The sequence below is a fragment of the Eupeodes corollae genome, chromosome 2, assembly GCF_945859685.1.
Source record: "Eupeodes corollae chromosome 2, idEupCoro1.1, whole genome shotgun sequence".
In the NCBI taxonomy this organism is placed as follows: domain Eukaryota; kingdom Metazoa; phylum Arthropoda; class Insecta; order Diptera; family Syrphidae; genus Eupeodes; species Eupeodes corollae.
This window is the reverse complement of record NC_079148.1, coordinates 94,388,551-94,410,838: the sequence shown is the minus strand read 5'-3', so window position 1 is coordinate 94,410,838 and position 22,288 is coordinate 94,388,551. Positions and strand designations below refer to the sequence as shown.

The following is a 22,288-nucleotide window of genomic DNA, read 5'->3' as shown; positions in this document are numbered from 1 at the left end:
TCATAAACTTAAATTAAAAATAGGTACGCCTGTTATGCTTCTTAGAAATTTAAGCCCTCCCAATATGTGTATTGGGACTATTGATCAAAGAATTAAGAGATAATATGATTGTATAGCAACCATCATTACCGGTCCCGCGACCGGTCAGCTCGCACATGTTCCGCGAATCCCGATGATACCAACTGATTTGCCCATATCTTTTAAAAGGTTTCAGTTCCCTTTAAAAATATCCTTTGACCTAACTATAAATAAATCCCAAGGACAAACTTTTTCCATAGTTGGCATCGACTTAAGAAAACAGTGCTTTTCCCACGGGTAATTGTATGTGGCACTTTCTCGTGTATTATCTCCTGAAAATCAATACGTTTACAAATAACACATCCAACGTAGTGAACAGGGATGCTTTAAGATAAGCATTCCATTTTTTTTTCTAATTTAGTGATTCATGGTCGTTTTAATTAGCATTTCTACCCGTGCAACGCCAGAACGGGCCGCTAAAGTTACTGGTTCGTGACATATTTTGTGTCAACCAAAATTTTAATTTTTTTTTTAAATTCCTTTATAGTAAAAAAACAGCAGCTCGATTTTTTTGAAAGTTCTTTCTGCATTTTTTTGTGTTATTATCTGCATAACAACATTTATTTTAAGTCGATATCTTAACTGGTTCTTGCGATATGGACGACGAACAAAGGTTCGGGAACCTACATATACAGTACACATGCAAACACAGACTTTTACTAAAATTCTTTTATTTAGACCCTAGGGACCTTGAAACATCGAGAAATGTAAAAAAAATTAATTAATTATATCGGAACGATTACAATATCTTCCTTTAGGAAGTTAATAAAAACCTTCAAGAATTACTACTGAGCATTTATCCTGGTTTCTGATATTGGGAGCAAAATATTATTGTTAACTTTTAGTTAATGTTAGTTAAAGATAAAAATTAGTTTTCGACTCAAGTATCTTAAGAACAAAGAAATTGACTTCAAACTTGTTTTTAACTTTCTTAAAAAAATGTTGTTGTTACTGTTTTGAAACATGATAAGAATAAGTTGAATAAAGCATGTGCAATATTGCAGCAAAAATTGTATTTTGTTGTTCTTAAAAAATCGAACAAATCAAACTTTAGATTTAGTAAATTTGTACAGCTGAGCCTTTTAAAAATCCACAAAATTGATATTTGAGCCACCCTATTCTGCCTACACATTTGTTTTCTTAATTTTGTTTCCAGCTCATTCGTTTCATTATCCAAAATAGAATTTTATGTCATTTCACAGATGGATAAATTAGAAAAGCAATTATGTGTATGACTGTGAAGTACTCCATGGCATTAAATCGTAACATATGTGCTGCATGTTTGGTTCTTAAAGACAAATTTAAATATCTTCATATATTTGTATCTATTTCTGATGTATTTTAAAGAAAAGATACAACCACAGTAATTTGACCAAGCGACACAAAATATTCAATACTCGTACAGTGACAGAAAATTTAATCTTAAATGAAAAATAAAAAATTACAAAATTCATCTTTAAACATTCTAAAGACTTATCAAGTACATAATCTTGTACACTCTTTGAGTTTCCGGAATATAATAATGTTATTTTATTCTTATCTTTCGAAAATGCCCTGAAGCTTGAATCATATCATTTTATGTTCATGGCAATAGCCTGTTTGCTGTGATGTTAATATACTTAGGAGTTCAAAATATTGATAAGCAAGTCAACAAACATTTTCTAAATTTAATTCTTTGTTCGATAATTTTTGACTTTTTACAAACTTTTGAGCTCATTTAATGGGAAACGATTGATAATAAAAACTCAGATTGAAAAGAGGGTCAAAATGTGTGTCTTTAAAGTACACTTACATATTCATACAGCAGAGTGAGAATTTTTCTAAAATATTATTACAAAATAAGATTTTTAAATTGTTTCCTAGATTTTTAATGCTTAGGCCTTGATTTAAAATTAATCAAAATCAACACAAGATTACATTTAATTAAATGAGAAATTAATTTAAATGTTTCCTGAAAATTTGGTGTAACTTTGGCTTAAAATCAGATCCAGCTTTTTTCGATTTAACTCGAATTACTTTCGTGAAGCTCCTTCTCGGCGGAAAAATTTAAATTAGTGACAAAATATGACCTGTTGAAAGAAGCCACTTTGTTCTTCGAAATTATTCATTCCAAAAACGACATTTCACCTTATTTCGCATAAATACCATGGCTCAAGTATAGATTCAAGATCTTACCGAGGACAAACAGGCGGAAATGTTACAATTTGACATGAAGAATTTTATGAAAAGAATATGGTGCTGTAACCGTATCCTAAAAATTAATCTTTTTTATTCTGAAGAGGTGTTGTTCCACGCTAGCAAGACCAAGCCTTTCCATCTATATCCCATTGTTCTGGGTTCGTTCCAAGTACTGCATTTGTTTAGCCAATCCCAAAAAAGGTGAATCTTCTTCTCCCACAAATTATCGACCAATAGCACTAACGTCCCTTATTTCCATGGTCATGAAAACGCTTATTATTTATCAGCTTAACAAATATCTTGAGGAACGGAAGCTTCTTAAGGACCGGCAATAGGACTTTCGTAGCAATAGGTCCACTGGTTATCTCATGGTTCATCTCACCGAACAGTGGCACAAATCTTTGCATCGGTTTGGAGAAAGTAAGATTATTGCAATTGATATTTCAAAGGCATAAAGTCTGGCATCTAGCTCTCTTATCGAAAATGCGTGCTTTTGGTATTGACGAATCTCTTCTTCGTTGGATTAGTAATTTTCTTTCGAACCGTTCAATAAAAGTTGTTTTGGATGGATTCAAGTCTGTAACCCATAATATAAACTCTGGTGTGCCCCAGGGCCCCGTTTTGTCTCCGACTCTTTTTTACTTGTATAAATGATCTCCTGACGATAGCACTCTCAGTTTTTCATATTCGTTTCCAGAGTCACAATTCTCCACTTCGGATGTGATGTGGAACTGCGACGGCATTTGCATCAAGGAAACTGAAAATCTCGACATCCTCGTAATGTGCATCAGCAACCACCACATCGCATACGCGATGTCAAAAATGCCACAAGATGTCTTGGCTTGTTGAGACGTAAGAAATTTGTCTCTCCGTCTGATCTACAATCTACAAAACCTATATGTCTGAAACATGAATATAACTCTTATCTCTAGGCTGGTGCTTGAGTAACTTATGTAAGCCTCTTGGACAGTATTCAAGGAAGAGCTTTTAAAATAATGATTGGCGACATTAACATCATCAACTCGCTTACGTCATTTGAACATCAACGCAAGGTTTCTTGTCTCACCCTTTTTACCTTTTTATTTTAATGGACTATGCTCGATTGAAGTAGCCAGTTGCATTCCTCCCCTCAAACAATTTAGCCGTAATAGCCGTAAGACAAAAAAATCAATAAAAATTGTCAAAATCTCTAGGCGGATTCAAAGAAGTTTTAGTCTCTCACTAAAAAATTAATGGCAACAAAATACAAAGCAAGATTCTCTACCAAAAGTGAATATCCTAAAAGAGCATTTTAGTAACCTTTTGAGTTTTTCGATAGAGGAGCAATGTAGTCATAAATACGCTCGCCCATATTTGCAGAACAATTGTTGGGACAAATATACTTATATAAAACTAGAGGAGCTAGAGGTAGTATTGGGCTCAATAAAGAATGGTAAAGCTGCTGGGTTAAATAAAATTCCAGTAGAATTTTAAAATATTACTTAACTGGGCTTAAGGAAAAGTTAGCAGAAGATTTAAATACAATCTTTAATTTCGATATTCCTCTAGATCATTTTTACGAAGCTCTGATCTGGTCTTTGTTAAAAAAGAGTGAGAAATATTGTTTTTCAATGCTTAGCTAAAAATATATTCCTCACTTCTATGTAAGAGGCTCCCCGACTGGGTTGAAACCAACCAAATGCTCAGTGAGTTCCAAGTTGGCTATCGCAAAAACGAAACTAAACAACAATAAAGAACTGTATGCATTTTTCGTTGACTTTAAGGCTGCCTTTGACACAATTTACCGAAATACGAAGCTCTTCAAGTTGTACAACTTAGGAGTGTCAAGCAAATTTGTTAAAGCCTTAGAGAAACTTTACCAACAATCATTCGCGGAAGTATTTGATGGAAAAAATAAATACCTAACAATTATAAATGAAACGAGGTCTTGAACAGGGATGCAATCTTACTTACTTACTTACTAAAGTTGGCGCTACAGTCCGGGGTGGACCTGGACCTCAACCACCATGCGTCTTTAGCCAGCTCGGTCCCTAGCTAGCTGTCTCCAGTTTTGCACGCCAAGTTGGTTGAGGTCCTCTCCCACCTGGGTGCGCCACCTGAGTCGCGGTCTTCCTCTACTGCGCTGTCCCTCGGGATTGGATTCGAAGACCTTCCGGGCTGGAGCGTTGATGTCCATCCACTCTACATGACCTAGCCATCTAAGCCGTTGGACTTTAATTCTGCTAACTAGGTCAGTGTCGCTGTACAGCCCGTACAGTTCGTCGTTATATCTTCTCCTCCATTCTCCACGTACGGGACCAAAAATCACCCGAAGAATTTTTCACTCGAAGCATCCTAAGACGCTCTCATCTTTCTTTGACAGGATCCAGGCCTCAGCGCCATAAATGAGAATCGGGATGATAGTGTCTTATAGATGGTGATTTTAGATGCTCGAGAGAGGACTTAACTTCTCAATTGCCTTCTAAGTCCAAAGAAGCAGCAATTTGCAAGAGTTATTGTTCGTTTGATTTCAGCACTGGTGTCGTTCTCTGTGTTAATAGCGGTGCCTAGGTAGACAAAGTGCTTAACTACCTCAAAGTTGTAGCTGTCCATTGTGACGTTTTGTCCAAGACGTCGTTGTTCGATGTCCTTTTTTGATGACAGCATATACTTGGTCTTGCCCTCATTGACCACTAAACCCATCTTCTTCGCTTCCGTCGCAATGCTCAAAAACGCTCCACTGACATCACGCTTTAATCTTCCAATTATGTCAATATCATCTGCGTATCCGAGTAATTGGATGGACCTTTGGAAGATTGTACCTCTAGTGTTGACGGTTGAGTTTTGCACAATTCTTTCCAGAACGATGTTAAAGAAGTCGCATGACAGTGCATCGCCTTGTCTAAAACCTTTTTTGACATCAAATGCATCGAAGAAGTCTTTTCCGACCTTGATAGAACTGCGTGCATTTTCCATCGTCAATCTGCACAATCGGATAAGTTTGACAGGGATTTTAAAACTAGACATTGCTCTGTAGAGCTCTTCTCTATAGATGCTGTCATACGCGGCTTTAAAATCGATAAAGAGATGGTGGGTACTGATTTGAAGCTCCTGGGTTTTTTTCCAAGATCTGCGTAGTGTGAAAATTCGGTCGATAGTGGACTTTCCTGGTCTGAAGCCACACTGATAAGGACCAATCAGGTTGTTGATGAATAGCTTCAGACGTTCACATAATACGACTGAAAGGATCTTATACGCAATGTTAAGGAGGCTGATGCCTCCTTTCTTATGTATCGGGCAGACTATGCTGAGATTCCACTCATCGGGCATGCTTTCTTCCGACCATATTGTTCAGATGAGTTGGTGCATGCTCCGTACCAAGTCATCGCCTGCTGCTTTGAATAGTTCGGCAGCGATGCCGTCAGCTCCAGCAGCTTTGTTTGACTTAAGTTTAGATATAGCTATCTTCACTTGGTCAAGGTCGGGCAGGCGGAATTATTGATCTGCGTCGCCGAGGTTGAGTGGTTCTATCTCCCTTACAGCGGAATTCGGTTCGTCGTCGCCGTTATATAATTTGGAGAAGTGATCTTTCCAAATTCTCAGCATCGACTGCGGTTCTATTACGATGTTTCCTTGATCGATTTTTACAGGCTTCGGCTCGTTGCTGGTACCCTTGGGAGTAAAATTTACGAACCTCATTCCTTTTGTGACATCCCTCTATCTCCTCGATCGCGCGCTTCTCATGCTCGCTTTTTCCATCTAAGAAGCCGGTGTTCCTCTCTCCTCTTCTGCTCGTACAGCTCGTGAGCAGCTCTAGTTATTTTGTGCAGCGCCGTTTTGTATGCCTGTTGTGTCGCTGCGTGCGCTTGCCGGCATTCGTCTTCAAACCATGGGTTTCGCTGTGGTGGCCGTGCAAAACCTAGCACTTCAGAGGCGGCATCTCTGATGGCTGCAAGGCAATGTTGCCACTGGTTTTCAATGCTTAGTGTAGAAAGCATAGGACTCCTTAAGAGGTTATTAGAGACTCGATCGGAAAAGGACATGGCAATCTCTTGCGATTGTAGCAGTATAACGTTGAATCTTCTCACAATACTTCCTTGTTTTGGCTTGGATCGGGATATCCGTAGCCGTACCTTGGCTACAACGAGGTAGTGGTCCGAGTCAATGTTGGTCTCTCGGAATGTTCGGATATCCTGGATACTGGAGAAGTGTCGTGCATCGATCGCAATGTGGTCAATCTGGTTATCGGTTGATTGATCAGGAGATTTCCATGTCCCCTTGTGGATATTAAGATGCGTGAACTGCGTACTAGCTACCAGAACGTCTCGCCCCGCAGCGAAATCGACCAGCCTGAATCCGTTGTCCGAGGTGGTGTCGTGCACGCTGTATCTCCCGATTTTGCCACCAAAGATGTCTTCTCATCCTAGCTTGGCATTAAAATTTCCAAGTAGTTCAACCTTACTGGAACTGTAGACGCCACCGTTGATTCCATCTCGAGAATTCGTCCGCTGCCGCCTGGATAAGGAGAGGTGCCTTAGTGGAAACATCTATGTGGAAAGCATATTTCGTTTTTTTCTTAGACAAATTTTCTGACTTCTTATAAATACTCCCAAATATATGTTTTACTTGGAAAGTGGTCTAGCAACACTCTTTATTTCAATTCTTAAGCTGAACACGGATTTTCTGATCAGAATATCGAAAATGCAAAATTCCAGGCTGCCAAAAGTAATCACCCGACTTGCAATTCAATTTAAAAAAAAAAAATTGGTATGCAGATTGGGGAAAACTAGCAGCGGCGAACTGTGGAATCACCTTTAAGGAAATTGGTGCAAATCACTGGAACTGAAGAAATTAACGAAAAGTATGCTTTCAAAGAAAGTGCGATACCATCAACAGAAAGAACATTTTATTCAAAGTTGAAATACAATCTCAATGTACGGAATTACTTTGCACCGAATTTAAAAACTGAAGCCATCAGGACAGTTTTAATTATAAGAGTAGAGATGTTGCGGCTTTATTTCATACTTTACCGAAAAGAATTTCCGATTCTAAAGGAAATACGAACGGCAGTTTTTGGAAAAAATGTTCTACAAGGAAATGTTATACTTTGACTCCTAAACGGTAAGATTTGGGTGCATCTTGTGGAGTACTGTAAGAAGGCGACCACAATCTGTTTTAAAATTCAAAACAACATGTTTTATAATTTGAAACCTATTTTCTTTAAACTGAACATTTAAACAATATTTTGGTATTACAATTATATTCATATTTAGTAAGTTGTTTACTACACAATTCTAATGTAAATTTAAATTTCGACCTTTATACTTTTGAAACAAAAAAAAAAAGTCAAAAACTGTTTTACAAATACATATTTCTTATTTTTAATTCCAGGAATTCCATGTCGCTTATCTGTTCATTCGTATGGGTAACTCACCACGTCCTGGCTTATGGACCTTGGAAAAATCAAGTGATTACGGTAAGACTTGGACACCATGGCAACATTTCTCCGATACGCCCAACGATTGTGAGACTTATTTTGGAAAGGACACATACAAACCGATCACAAGGGATGATGATGTTGTTTGTACAACTGAATATTCGAAAATTGTACCTCTGGAAAATGGAGAGGTTTGTACTGAGTTTTTTGTTTTACGATAAAAAATTATAATAAGTCATAAATTTGTATAGATTCCAGTTATGTTACTTAATGACAGACCATCCGCCAACAACTATTTCAATTCTACAGTCCTGCAAGAGTGGACCCGTGCAACCAATATTCGTATTCGATTATTACGAACTAAAAATCTTTTAGGACATTTGATGTCGGTTGCTCGCCAAGATCCAACTGTCACTAGAAGAGTAAGTACCATAAGCAAGTAAGGTCCGGAACAAACCTTAATTTAAATCTCCTTTGCAGTACTTTTACTCCATCAAGGATATCTCGATTGGTGGTCGTTGCATGTGCAATGGTCACGCTGACACTTGTGACGTTTTAGATCCTAAAAGTCCAGTGCGAATTTTAGCCTGCAGATGTCAACATAGGACTTGCGGTATTCAATGTAATAAGTGTTGCCCTGGTTTCGAACAAAAGAAGTGGCGTCAAAATACCAATGCCAGTCCATTCTTCTGCGAACGTAAGTAACTGTCAAATATATTTTTCGAATTCGAAAAATTAAACGAATGATAATTTCAATTTTAGCTTGCAACTGTCACGGACATTCGAACGAGTGTGATTATGACGAGGATGTCGACCGAAAGGGACTTTCCCTTGATATTCACGGATTATACGATGGAGGTGGCGTTTGCAAGAATTGTCAACACAATACCGAAGGCATAAATTGTAACAAGTGTAAACCTAAATTCTATCGTCCATCGGGAAAATATTGGAACGAAACCGATGTTTGTCATCGTGAGTAATATTTTAAGGATTAATTTTATTCATTTTGATTTACTAAATATTTTTTTTTGATTTTCGTTTGAAGATTGTCAATGTGATCAATTTTATTCTACTGGTAATTGTGAAGAAGAAACCGGACGCTGTGAATGTCGTCAGGAATTCCAACCGCCAAATTGTGACACCTGCGCTTATGGCTACTATGGATATCCGAATTGCAGAGAATGCCAATGTTTCCTTAACGGAACTGAAGGCTATCACTGTGAAGCTATTGATGGTGAATGTCCGTGTAAGGTTAATTTTGCTGGACATCATTGCAAGCAATGTGCTGAGGGTTATTTCTCATTCCCGGAATGTAAAGGTGAGTAAAGGTTTTCTTCGTTCACCAAAACTTTGGATGGTTTACAAAGTTTCGATGGTTTGTAAAGTTATAAAAATTCATAAGAAAACTGAGACGTAATTGAAAGTTGTTTTGATGAAGATTTAAATCTATTATAAAGTTATGGCTTTAGAATTAAGCGTGATTAAAATAAAAAAAAAACTTTAGTAGCAAATGTCGTTCGATTAGGTACTAAACGATCCATTATCACAGATGAAGAATATTCAACTTATTTTATGACGGTTTGAATACTAGTCGAGTTTGACAGGTGTCAAGTGCCAGCACTTTAACACAAAACCTCGAAATGAATGACCCTAAATAACTCTGGATGCCCGTAAAACACAAGCAAGAGAACTAAAGGATGCATAAACATACGAAGATCCTTTGTGGTCAGTATAGAAAATAAGAAAACGTAATGAGCGACCTCTAATATTAACCTAAAAACTGAAATATTGGCTAAAGTATCATGTCACTAAAATATAATCAAAAAGCTATTTACATCGAAAATCGTAGACTTTGTAGATTTGTCAGTACTTATGCGTCCGATTCTTGTTCGCAGTTTTAAGAAACTGTTTTTAAGGTTCGATGTATCCTGAGTTCAGAAACAAGCACTACCTTTTACACGACTTGCTATGTATTTCCGCTAGAATTCCTCTGAATAAATTTACAGTTTTTTAAACTTATTTCATTTGAATTCACAGCATGCCAATGTAACAGAATTGGTTCTATTAGCAACGATTGCGACATGGAAACAGGACAATGTAAATGTTTGAGCAACTTTGGAGGAGACAACTGCGAGCGTTGCAAACATGGTTACTATTCTTATCCTGAATGCAAATGTAAGTCTTATTTTGAGCTTTCCAATCTGAATTATTGACAATTATGTATAAATTTGCAGATTGTGACTGTGATATCGAAGGAACCCAATCCGAAATCTGTAACAAGGACTCAGGAAAATGTATTTGTCGTGAAGGTTTCGGCGGGCCACGCTGTGATCAATGCCTACCTGGATTCTACAACTATCCCGAGTGTCAACCCTGCAACTGTTCCACTACTGGTAGTACGGCAATAACCTGCGATAATTCTGGCAAATGTAACTGTTTGTCGAACTTTGCTGGCAAACAGTGTAATCTATGTAGCGCTGGTTACTACAACTATCCAGAATGTTTACGTGAGTGACAAACTTTTTTAATCATTTCCTTGTCTAAACTGATTTTTCCTTAGCGTGCAATTGTGACTTACACGGTTCGGAAGGTGTCACTTGCAATTTGGACGGTCAGTGCTCATGTTTGTCGAATTTCGACGGAAAACTATGCGACTCTTGCAAGGAAGGTTTCTACAACTTTCCAATTTGTGAGGAATGCAACTGTGACCCAGCTGGTGTTATTGACAAATTTGCTGGTTGTGGATCGGTGCCGGTTGGTGAGCTTTGCAAATGCAAAGAACGCGTATCGGGACGTATTTGTAACGACTGCAAGCCATTGTATTGGAACTTGAATATAAGCAACCCCGATGGGTGTGAAGTTTGTGATTGTTATGTCGATGGTACTATTGCTGGGTTAGATACCTGCTCGTCCAAGACCGGTCAATGTACTTGCAAGCCTCATGTGCAAGGACGACAATGTAACGATTGTCGCGATGGAACCTTCGATCTGTTCGGCGGAAGCTTGTTCGGTTGCAAAGACTGTGGTTGTGATGTCGGTGGATCTTGGGGTTCGGACTGTGACAAAAACAGTGGACAGTGCAAGTGCCATCCGAGAATAACAGGCAGAACATGTACACAACCATTGACAACTCACTATTTCCCGACACTCTATCAGTTCCAATACGAGTACGAAGATGGTTATACGCCCGCAGGTGCACAAGTTCGATACCAATACGACGATCAGGTGTTTCCAGGATTCAGTGGAAAGGGTTATGCCGATTTCTCTGATATCCAAAGTGAAGTTATCAGTGATGTTACCATTTTCAAGTCGTCCATGTATCGAATGGTAATTCGATATGTTAACCCCAGCAACGACAATATCACAGCAAGCATCCTAATTCAGTCGGACAATCCCTTGGAACTTGATCAAAAGTAAGTTTAAGAAAAGTTCTATCTTTGAGGACCTAACTATAACTTTCAAAATGTATTTTTAGTGCAAAAGTTTTGCTAAGACCCACGACAAACCCCCAATTTGTCACAGTTTCAGGGGCAAAAGGTAACAAACCATCGCCGATAGTCTTGGATCCCGGCCGATACACAATCACCGTAAAGAACAACAAGCATGTAATGCTGGTAAGTTTAATAATTTCTCCGTTTGAGCTTGATTTGTCTAAACATTATGTACTTTTTAGGACTACTTCGTTCTGCTCCCAGCTGCCTATTACGAAGCATCAATTCTTACCCAAAAGATCGACAATCCATGTGAGCTAGGAAGCATGGACCTCTGCAGACACTACAAATATGCATCAGTTTCAGAGTAAATATCTCATCAAAACGTTGCCAACCATCGAACAGGGTTTATAGAGTTTTTTTTTCATTTTAAGCTTCAAGCCAGCGTTCGTTCCATTTGTCATCAAAGAAGGGGATGTTGCAGCTAAGGCAACTGAGTACTACAGCGATCCGGATCATTTGACAATCATAAATCACGTTGGCGAAATCCCAATCATCTCGAAGAATCAGAACGACCTCAAATATATCGTTGAGGTCCCGCATAGTGGAAAATACGTTTTCGTCATAGATTACATAACTGAAAAGAACTTCGCCGATACGTACTTCATCAAGCTTGTTGTTGGTTCGGATAAGGAAAACTTCGGATCCGCAACTTTGTATCCGTGCTTGTACTCGATGTCTTGCCGTCAGCCAATAATCGATGATGAATCCAGGGAGAAGACTTTCTATATGTCCGACACTGATCTGCTGCCTGTTTCTATTTATGTGAGTTGTTGTTTTTATTTTCGACGAAAACACGAGAATTTGAATTGATTTTGTTTATTTTTCAAGACCGATTTTGATGATATGAATGGTCAAGTAGCAATTATTTCGGTCACAGCCATTCCACTCGAAGATTGGTCGATTGACTACATTATGCCAACACCTGTCTGTGTCATTCATGATGGAAAATGTTCAACTCCAAAGTTCGGATCAGTACCAGATTCAAAGAAGATCGAATTTGAGTCCGATCATGAAGATCGAGTTGCTACCAATAAACCACCGTATGCTGCTTTGGATGAGAAGGTTCGTCTTGTTCATTTAGATCAGCAGAATTCCACAATTGTCATCGAGTGAGTATAGAAATGCGATGAGCTCTATTTAAAATACAAATGTAAATTCATCCCCTTTAGATCTAAAGTTCTGGAACCAGGACGTTATGTGATTCTAGTGAAGTACTACCAACCTTATCATCCCAAGTACAGGGTCTTGTATACTCTGACAACAGGCAAGCAGTTTTATGACGGCAAGTTTGATATCAAGCACTGTCCTGCCAGCTCAGGATGTCGAGGTGCCATTCAGCCGATGGGCGATAATGTCTGGTTTGATATTGAGGATGAATTCAAGTTTACCATTACAGTAAGACTAATTTTATTACTTGAGCTTTGGGTGTATTTAAGAAAACTCTATTTTGTTGTCCATAGAACAACCGACCTCAAGGCCTTTGGTTGGACTACCTTGTCTTCGTTCCAATCGCTAAGTACAATGACGATCTTCTTGTGGAAGAGACTTTCGATCAAACTAAAGAATTCATTCGGAATTGTGGACAAGATCACTTTTACATCTCATACAATGCCAGCGAATTTTGCAAAAAGGCTGTATTTTCGCTAACGGCTGACTACAATGGCGGAGCTCTTCCCTGCAACTGTGACTACGATGGATCAACAAGCTTCGAATGCGATCCATTTGGCGGCCAGTGTCAATGCAAGCCGAATGTTATTGGACGGAAGTGCACCGCTTGTCGAACTGGCTTCTATGGATTCCCAGATTGTAAGCCCTGCGACTGTCCCGTGACTGCAATGTGTGAGGCTCGAACTGGAGAATGTATTTGCCCGCCAAACGTAAGCGGTGATAAATGTGATCAGTGCATGCCGTACACCTATGGATTCCATCAGATCATTGGGTGTGAAGAGTGCAACTGCAATTATCTTGGAGTCCAGGATGGTAATATGCAGTGTGATCTTCATAATGGGTCTTGTGCGTGTCGTCACAATATCGAAGGTCGGGCTTGCGATCAATGTGCTAATGGTTATTTCGGATTCCCACGCTGTGACCTCTGCAGTTGTAGTATTGCCGGAACCGAGTTTGAAGTTTGTGACAAAAACGACGGAAATTGCTTCTGTAAGAAGAACGTTGAGGGGCGTGGCTGTGAGCTTTGCAAAGATGGCACCTACAACTTGCAGGCATCGAACCCCGAAGGTTGTACCACATGTTTCTGCTTTGGAAAGAGTTCCCGCTGTGAAAGCGCATATCTAAGGCTGTACAATGTGAGCCTCTTGAATAATGTCATTTTGAGTGTTGTGGACTTCGAAAACAATACCATCAACGTAGAGCCTTGGGATGTGCCGTCGGAGGAAATATTTGTAAACGAAACGACCCTTCAAGCTGATTTCTCCGCTAAGGACAATGACAACAGTTTTGTTTATTTCGGAGTCTTAGACTACCTTCTGAGTCAAAACAGCCACATTTCGTCCTACGGCGGAGAATTGGTCTACAATCTCTACTACACAACAGGCCTTTTCGGAAAGGCTCTTCTAGCACCGGACGTGATTTTGATTGGCAAGAATGATGTGCTCATTCATCAGAGCTATGAGCAGCCAGCTCATGATATTGTATTCAAGAACAGGGTTCAAATGGTTGAGAGTAATTTCCAGAGAATGAATGGCAAGCCAGTAACTCGAGGGGAATTTATGATGGTGTTGCGTGATTTGAAGACCATTTACATTCGGGCCAATTATTGGGAACAAACCGTTATTAGTTTGCTGTCGGATGTGTATCTGACACTTGCTGACGAAGATGAGGAGAACTTTAATTCGTATCAAATGCTACCAGTCGAGAGGTGTTATTGTCCGCCGGGTTACTCAGGACTGTCATGTGAGGATTGTGCTCCAGGATACTATAGGGATCCTGATGGTCCTTATGGTGGTTATTGTATCCCTTGTGATTGTAATGGACATTCTGAAAGCTGTGACTGTGCCACTGGTATTTGTAAGGTAAGAGTTGTCAATTGTCAGTAGGTATTAAAGGTATTCGGACTCGAGATTTAATATCTAAGAAGTTTTGTGATCTTAATTGTTTAAAGCCTATAGTATAGCAATAGTTTGACATTTGTGGGCGTTAATCGCTTAACGTGTTTTTGTTCTTCCTAGAATTGTCAACATTCTACAACTGGAGACCATTGTGAGATGTGTGTTGAAGGATATTATGGAAATGCTACGTTTGGTTCCCCACATGATTGTATGATCTGTGCCTGTCCCCTGCCATATGACTCCAATAAGTAAGTGTCCAATTACTCTTGACACTTTTTATTCTATTTGATAACAAAATTAAATCTTTTGTAGCTTCGCTTTTGGTTGTGAGATCTCCGAGTCAGGTCAGAAGATCCATTGCGACTGCAAGCCAGGCTATACAGGAGCGCGTTGTGAGAGTTGTGCTTCTGGTTACTACGGTCAACCCGAAAAGCTTGATGACTATTGTAAACCATGCAACTGTTCAGGCAACATCAATGCTGACATACCTGGCTCATGTGACACCATTACTGGCGAGTGTCTGCTTTGCTTGAACAACACTTCGGGACCGGCTTGTAATCTCTGTGCTCCTGGCTTCTATGGAGATGCTGTTAAATTGAAGGATTGTAAGAGCTGTGATTGCGTGGAGCTCGGCACAATGGAGTGTGATCCGTTCATTGGGGAGTGCAAGTGTCATGAGAATGTAATTGGTGAGCGTTGTGACCAATGCAAGCCTGATCACTATGGCTTTGACTCAGGATTGGGATGTAGGTCATGTGATTGTGGAGTGGCTTCGAACAGCACTCAGTGCGATGCTTATACTGGAAATTGTGCCTGTAAGCCTGGTGTTACTGGAAGACAGTGTGATCGTTGTGGAGTTGATTTCTGGGACTACACAACTGAAGGGTGCACACGTAAGTTCAGAATTCTCAATTTATGCTACATAAGCTCTCAAAATTATCTTAAATGTCTTTTCAGCTTGCAACTGCAATCGTGGCTATTCTCGAGGATTCGGTTGCAATGCCCAAACTGGACAATGTGAGTGTCTGCCTGGCGTAATCGGAGAAAAATGTGACCATTGTCCATATAGATGGGTTCTGCTCAAAGACGAAGGGTGTGCGGAATGTGATGGGTGTCATCATGCTCTGCTCGATGTTACTGATGCCCTTCAAAATCGCATCTCACCTGTGATGGAAGATTTCAAGTCCGTTGCTCTGGCCTTCTTTACAAGTCAAAAACTTTTGTACTACGATGATCTTGCTGAGAAAATTCGTCCCGAAGTTGAGGCTCTAGATCCAAAGGGAGTGAATCTCAATCCTGCTCGTTCAATAATTGAAGAATTGGAGAGCAATGCCAAGACCTATGGAAAGAGTGTAAATTACACGGGTTTCAATGCTCTAGAAAGCCTGGGAACCTCTCAACTATTGCTGGCTAACGTGACAGCAGTTTTTAATCAAACCAAAATGGACTCGGCAGAGGCCAAGGATGCTCTAAGGACAGTGGAAAATCTAGCAAAGAGTTTTGATACTGCTGCCAGTACTAAAATCGAAAATGCCCTCGCAGAAGCCGAGCGTATCTATGATAAGATCACAGTCATAACTATTGACTTGGGGCCTTCGACTAAACTCCTTGAAAAGACCACAGAGCTTCTGGGGGAGATCGATGGGCTGATTGAACCGATTAAAATGCAAAATAAGTCCTTGGAAATGCTGAAGCACGATATTGGCGAAGTAAATGACAAGCTAGAGGATCTTTACGATTGGAGCAAGGAATCCTTTAATCGATCGTACGAAGTTGAAAAACTAAATGCTCTGAATAAGGAGTCATTTGACAATTCCAAATTCGATACTGTTGCAGATCAAGAAAAGGAAGCCGAGCAGAATATCTTGGATGCGGCAAAATACATTGCGGACAGTAATACCACGTTGAGTTCAATCGATCAGAATTTGCAAGATCTGAGAGATGTCTTCGATGGATTAAAGAATGTCGATAATAGAATTGAGGATCTGTTTCCTCTGATCGATGACAATTTCCGACAGGCTCAAGTTGACGTCCAGCAAGCTGAAGAACGTGCAGCGGAGTTGAAACAAAAGGCTAATGCCTTGTCCGATCAATACTCGAATATCACGGCTAACTCCGAGCAAGCTATCAAGGCTTCGACGGCTTACACCGATATTTTTGACGTTGTTGGCAGAGCAAAAGACTATGCACGAGAAGCGGGATATGCAGCTGGAAATGCTACAGAATTGGTGAGTCTTCAATTATTTCAAAATTATTTTATTTTTTAATTAACATGAGATCAATATTTAGAGCAATGGAATTGAAGATCGTGCTGGAAGAGCCCACAAAGATTCCGGTGAACTTCTTCAAAACGCTAGGTCCGCGCTAGTTAAGGTGCAAAGTGAGCTTGAACCTCATTTGAACCGGTCTGCTGAGGCCGTCGCAAGCATTTCTCAAATCAATACAAAGACCGAAAAGAAACTCGACGAAATAAACGCGTAAGATTAATCAGCACCTTTTAACTATAAGCCCATTTTATTTGATGTTTTTATTTTTAGAATTATTGAACAACTACCCCAATCGCAGATGGGTATCTGGGGTGATTCGAATGCTGAAGCCACATCTGCTCTACAAGTGACCAAGGAAGCTCTAGAAGCTCTCATCCCCGTTGCTGACTCTACACCGAAAGACTTGGAAAAGGCTCGCAACACATCCAAGGACATTGATGCCGCTTCGAAGGATATTTCTCAAACTAAATCACAAATTGACAATGTTGTATCGCAAGTTCCTGTACTTGTTGAGCTCGCTGATGACATAAGCAAGAAACAAAATGAAACCGAAGTTCTTGGTCAAGAACTGGGCGAAGAGATAAACAATTTGAAGCGCCAAATAGAAACAGCTCGTCAATTGGCTAATGCTATTACAGTGGGTTTGGAATTCTCTCCAAGCACAATTCTTGAGCTGAAGCCTCCAGAAGCTCTTCCCTTGCTGGCAACTAAGTCGAATGTTTCCGTTTACTTCAACACTGAGAGTAAATACGGCTTCTTGATGTATCTGGGTAATGACAATAAGAGTGCTGCTGCAACTGGCACTGGTTCGGGACCGAAGAACAACGACTTTATGGCTTTGGAAATCATCAATGGGTATCCAGTTTTGACTATGGACTTAGGAAATGGCCCAGAACGCATAACGAATCCTAAATATGTTGCCGATGGAAACTGGTATCAGGTGATAGTTGATCGTGTTGGAAGTAATGCGAAGCTGATTGTCAGAGAGGAACTCGAAGATAAATCAGTCAAACTTCACACAGCTGTCGCTGGATTAGAAGGATCAAACAATGTGTTCAATGTCGACCGCAACAGTCGTCTCTTCGTAGGTGGATATCCGCCAGCATCGGACTTTACTGCTCCAGAAGACATTCAGACCAATTCGTTCATCGGAAAAATGGAAGAACTTCGTATTGGCGAAGATCTCGTTGGTTTATGGAACTTTGTCGATGCACAAGACAATAATGAGGGAATTCCTCCTCGTGACAAGTTAATTAGTTCCGAAGCCCCACCAACTGGATACCGATTCAATGGAAATGGCTATGTTGTGCTTTCAGCCTCCCAATACAACTTCCGAACCCGCTCGAGCGTACAATTCAGCTTCAAGGCATCAAAGGATACTAAGGACGGTCTCATGTTCTTCTACGGGCGCAATCAGCACTTCATGACAGTCGAACTAGAGGACGGTGCTGTATACTTCCGGTACAAGCTCGGCGAATATATGGTGTCCCAGGGTACCATTGATCTATACAACGATGATCAGTGGCATCGTGTTGTTGCTGAACGCGAAGGTCGCCGTGGTATACTGAAGGTCGATGACAAGGTGATCTTCCAAGAACAGACTCCAGTTGACACCGAATCAAATCTGCCGATATTGAAGAAGATGTTCTTCGGCGGACACCCTAACAAGCGAACTCATCCTCAGATCGTCAAGGGTAACTTCGATGGCTGCATCGACAATGTTATAATATCGGGTATAAACGTCGATCTCGGTTCAAATCAGAATGCAACTGGAGTGCGTCCTGGATGCCCGGCCAAGTACTCAACAACGTTGTCCTTTGCCCCTCACGAGGTTGGCTTCCTGCGAAAAGCGAATGTAACTTCTAACAACAATTTCAACATCAAGTTGAAATTCAAGGCAATTCAGAAAGACGGTGTGATTTTCTATGCCACCAATCATAACCAGACTGCAACTATTAGTTTGACATTAGACGATGGCCTTTTGACATTAAGAAGCGCCTCTCAGGAACTTATAAGTGACAAGACCTTCAACGATGGTGAATGGCATAGTGTGACGGTTATTCATGACAATTTGCGCTTGCGTCTCTCCGTTGATGACGTATACGATTATCAGTAAGTAACATCAGTTTTACGAGCCCTTCTAATTTGTATTAAACTTTTCTTTCTTGTTTACTCTAGGTCTTATAACGTTCCACCGCCATTGAACATTTCGAACGGTGATATTTTCTTTGGTGGATTACCACACAACTACTTGCCAAGTAGTGGAGCCTTGTCAACTCTGGCCTATTTTACGGGATGCATAAGTGACGCCACGTTGAACGATGAGGTCTTGAACTTTGGCAACAGTGCCGAGAAAGTAGCGGGAAATATAAACGGATGTCCATCTGATATATTAGGTAAGGAAATAATTTATTATTTTATACAGAAGGTTCTCAAGACACATTTAATATTTTCCGTAATGTAGATTATGATGCCTCAAAGGTCGAACTATACTTCCCATCATACATTTCACCTGATTCAGGCCTAATTCCAATTGCTGTCCAGTCCACCTCGACAAGCACCACGACTTCTACTACGACTACAACAACAACCACCACTACCACCACAACTGAAGCACCAATGACTACGAAGGCGCCTATTGTAACGCCTCCTTCAACAACCACCACCACGACTACGACGACCAAACGACCACCGCCGATAGTAGAGCCCACAGAGCAGCCTGCTTGCATGTTGCCTATTGAACCAGCTACTGATGCAATTTACGCTGATGATGGATACCGCTTCCGAGGTATCCGTGACGAGCGTCTTGAGATTCACTCACTACCTGTGAGAATGCGCAAGCATTACGACATAAGTTTGAGATTCCGATCGACTCTCAACAGCGGTTTGCTATTTTACGCAGCCGATAAACGTCATACAGACTTCACAGCGGTCTACCTCCATGAAGGTAAATTATATCACCAGCTGCGTGTTGGCCCAGTTGTTGTCAATCTTTCAACAACCACCAACATTTATGACGACTATGAGTGGCACACAGTGGAATTCCTGCGTCAACCACGCAAGGTCAGTCTCATCGTTGACGAAAAGGAGGAAGACAGTTTGGAAATGGAGGAGATGAATGGCAAACCATTCGCATTGAACTTCCCAGTCTACATTGGAGGTATTTCAAGCCAATACGATGATGATCTGAACAGTAACACTCTCTTGGTGAAGGGCTCGCTCTTCAAGGGTTGCATCAAGGAAATTCTCTTTGACAAGCGAGAACTGGAAAATCCGCCTACCGATATTGGAGTTATTCCATGTTCGGATAAGGTAGAGACAGGCTTCTTCTTCGGCAAGACTCCTGGCTTCGTGAAACTCTTCGAACATTTCTCAGTGGGTTCTGAGATGAGCATTAACTTTGATTTCAAGCCTCGCACTCAAAATGGTCTGCTGTTTTCAGTGCATGGCCGAAATGCTTGGATGATCTTGGAATTGTTCAATGACACTTTAGTGTTCAGTGTGAAGACCGATGAGAAGAATACAATCGAAGCAACTTACACTCTGAGCAACAGTGAGAGCTTCTGTGATGGCAAATGGCGTACAGTTCACGCAGTGAAGTCTAAGTTTGTCATTACTCTGACTGTGGACTCCATAAGTTCTATGCCTGCAATCGGAACTGAGGGCTCTACTAATACTCGCACCAACAGACCGTTGTTTATGGGTGGCCATCCTAATTTGCACAAGGTTCCTGGCTTTAAGACCAAGGCACTCTATAAGGGATGCATTAGGAACATAAGTGTAAAGGGTAATGCTGTACGTATTAGGCCCGAGATGATCAAGGGTGACGTATGGCCCGACATTTGTCCGCTAAATTAAACATCGAGCGAATAAGTGAAGTTTTGTGGTTCGGATCCAAAACCGACCGATAGATGGTTTTTATTGAATTTTAATTGACATTTTATCTTCTCTTAATAATAATTTACATTAGAATACTTACCTTCATAATTTTGTTCTTTGCCAGTAATAGAAATAGTAAAACCTCTATTTACACCCATTAAAGTTTTATATCAAATATATTTTTGTATTTTATCGCATTAAAAAGTTTTGTTTTAATTTAATGACATTATAGACATTTTATAAGGTAATTATTTCTTGAGTATATCTTGTCACCAACATTGGAGTGTTGAACTGTATTCGACCAGGAATTTATTTGTTTAAGTTTGTTGTTGGTTTAAAAATTGCAGAAACTGACCATTATTTAGCAATATTTAATAAATTTCAACAAGCACAAAATTTGTTGACTAGGGCACTCTGGTTCCTACAGTTAAGGGTCAATTTACCTAAACTCGACTTTTTCCTAACCTCAGTACCTGATAGGTACACGATAAGTGTATTCGTCTCTAGACACATTCAGACCATTGTTTCACATTTGCATATTTATCGATTGAAAACAAATCTCAGAATAAGAAAAAAGTCCGCACGTTCGAGACGTTTTTTCGTCGTCCGTAGCTCAAGAACCAGACGAGAAATCGACTTCAAATAAATTTTGAGTGGGTGGTTTTTACCATAGCAGTTAAAATAAAATGCACGACTGTGTCGCACGAACTTGCTCCTGTATGCTAAGAGTATGTTTAAAAAAGTACTTATATAAGATTTAAAAATATACCTGTACAATAAGTTTGTTTTCAAAGATATAAATGTCATTTAATTTGTCAAAAAAACCGCACGATCTTTGTATATGAAAACCATAGTACTCTCATGAGCAGAAACTTTTAGGGCGTTTAGATGCCGAGTCGTTGGCGTGGCTTTAGTATCGAAAGTGGAGAAATTCAGCGGCAGCGAGAGAAAAATATTATTTCCATTCCCATAAGCAGCCAGCAGAATAAGGAAGATAATTAATTTTCGACCCAAAAAGTCTACACAATTTCCTTCATTCTATTTGAGTCTATCCTTGCATATGTTTTCAGATAAAGTGCTTCCATATCAAGATTGATGAATTTGTTTTGGTTTTTTTAAAACAAGTAAAACAAAATGGCTTAATATTGTATCTAATAAGGGGATGAAAGACACGTTTGCATGCTTACGTAAGCTGTTCAGGATCTTTTACCGATATTTGTTTTTATTTATGTACATTCATAAGTCTGCTTTTACTTGGGTACGATCTTTGTATATGAAAAATGGTGTCTATTATGTATAAAGCTACGATGCGATTCAACTCCTTCCTTCAAAGCTTTTTTCCTTTAGATAGCTTTATTGTAACTTCATATTAGGAGAACCAGGATGGAAAATAAATAAGATAAGAAAGAGGCAGACCATGAATGTTTAAATTGTAAAGCGATCGCCTATTGGTTGTTTAGTTAGGTAGCAGGTAGATGGCTAAAACGAATAAAGAATAGTTTATTGGTGTGCTTAGCTTTATGCAGATAGATAGATAAGGACATGTTTATGATGATTATGAAGGAATGTTATTGGAGCTAAAAGGTACATACTACATTCCTTCTTTACCACAAGTTTTCAGCGCATACATGGAGTTTTTACGTTCAGTTTATTTATTTTGTTAAAGTTTAAAAAAATAACAAGCATACGAACAGGTACAAGAAATTGCTATTCATGTTTTGTTTACAGTCAGGCTTTTGTGCGTTTGGGATTTTAGTTATGAAGTGACACGTAAGCAGTAGTTGTAGAAGTCGTACGTAATACCTTTATAAATAGGTATAATGTGTATACGTTGAAAAAGTGATTCTAATAGAAAATACATATACTCTTTCTGGCCCGTTTCTTTAACTTGTACTAAGTATTTATTCTTTT

At 39.7% G+C, this 22,288-nt stretch overlaps 1 protein-coding gene across 1 annotated transcript in view; it reads left to right on the top strand.

Annotated features, from left to right (window-relative positions):
• Positions 1 to 20,581, top strand: part of LOC129948237 (laminin subunit alpha) — a 34,721-nt gene extending 14,140 nt beyond the window's left edge. The window contains exons 3-23 of the mRNA XM_056059154.1: positions 7,627 to 7,863; positions 7,924 to 8,094; positions 8,153 to 8,369; positions 8,435 to 8,644; positions 8,718 to 8,990; positions 9,710 to 9,847; positions 9,907 to 10,179; positions 10,233 to 11,085; positions 11,148 to 11,286; positions 11,346 to 11,470; positions 11,538 to 11,928; positions 11,995 to 12,275; positions 12,336 to 12,561; positions 12,627 to 14,195; positions 14,352 to 14,479; positions 14,544 to 15,124; positions 15,189 to 16,459; positions 16,521 to 16,708; positions 16,769 to 18,610; positions 18,677 to 18,894; positions 18,963 to 20,581. Coding sequence (XP_055915129.1) covers positions 7,627 to 7,863; positions 7,924 to 8,094; positions 8,153 to 8,369; positions 8,435 to 8,644; positions 8,718 to 8,990; positions 9,710 to 9,847; positions 9,907 to 10,179; positions 10,233 to 11,085; positions 11,148 to 11,286; positions 11,346 to 11,470; positions 11,538 to 11,928; positions 11,995 to 12,275; positions 12,336 to 12,561; positions 12,627 to 14,195; positions 14,352 to 14,479; positions 14,544 to 15,124; positions 15,189 to 16,459; positions 16,521 to 16,708; positions 16,769 to 18,610; positions 18,677 to 18,894; positions 18,963 to 20,356 — 10,725 coding nt within the window. The 3' untranslated portion in view covers positions 20,357 to 20,581. The remainder of the gene's footprint in view (positions 1 to 7,626; positions 7,864 to 7,923; positions 8,095 to 8,152; positions 8,370 to 8,434; positions 8,645 to 8,717; positions 8,991 to 9,709; positions 9,848 to 9,906; positions 10,180 to 10,232; positions 11,086 to 11,147; positions 11,287 to 11,345; positions 11,471 to 11,537; positions 11,929 to 11,994; positions 12,276 to 12,335; positions 12,562 to 12,626; positions 14,196 to 14,351; positions 14,480 to 14,543; positions 15,125 to 15,188; positions 16,460 to 16,520; positions 16,709 to 16,768; positions 18,611 to 18,676; positions 18,895 to 18,962) is intronic.
• Positions 20,582 to 22,288: the final 1,707 nt, after the last annotated feature.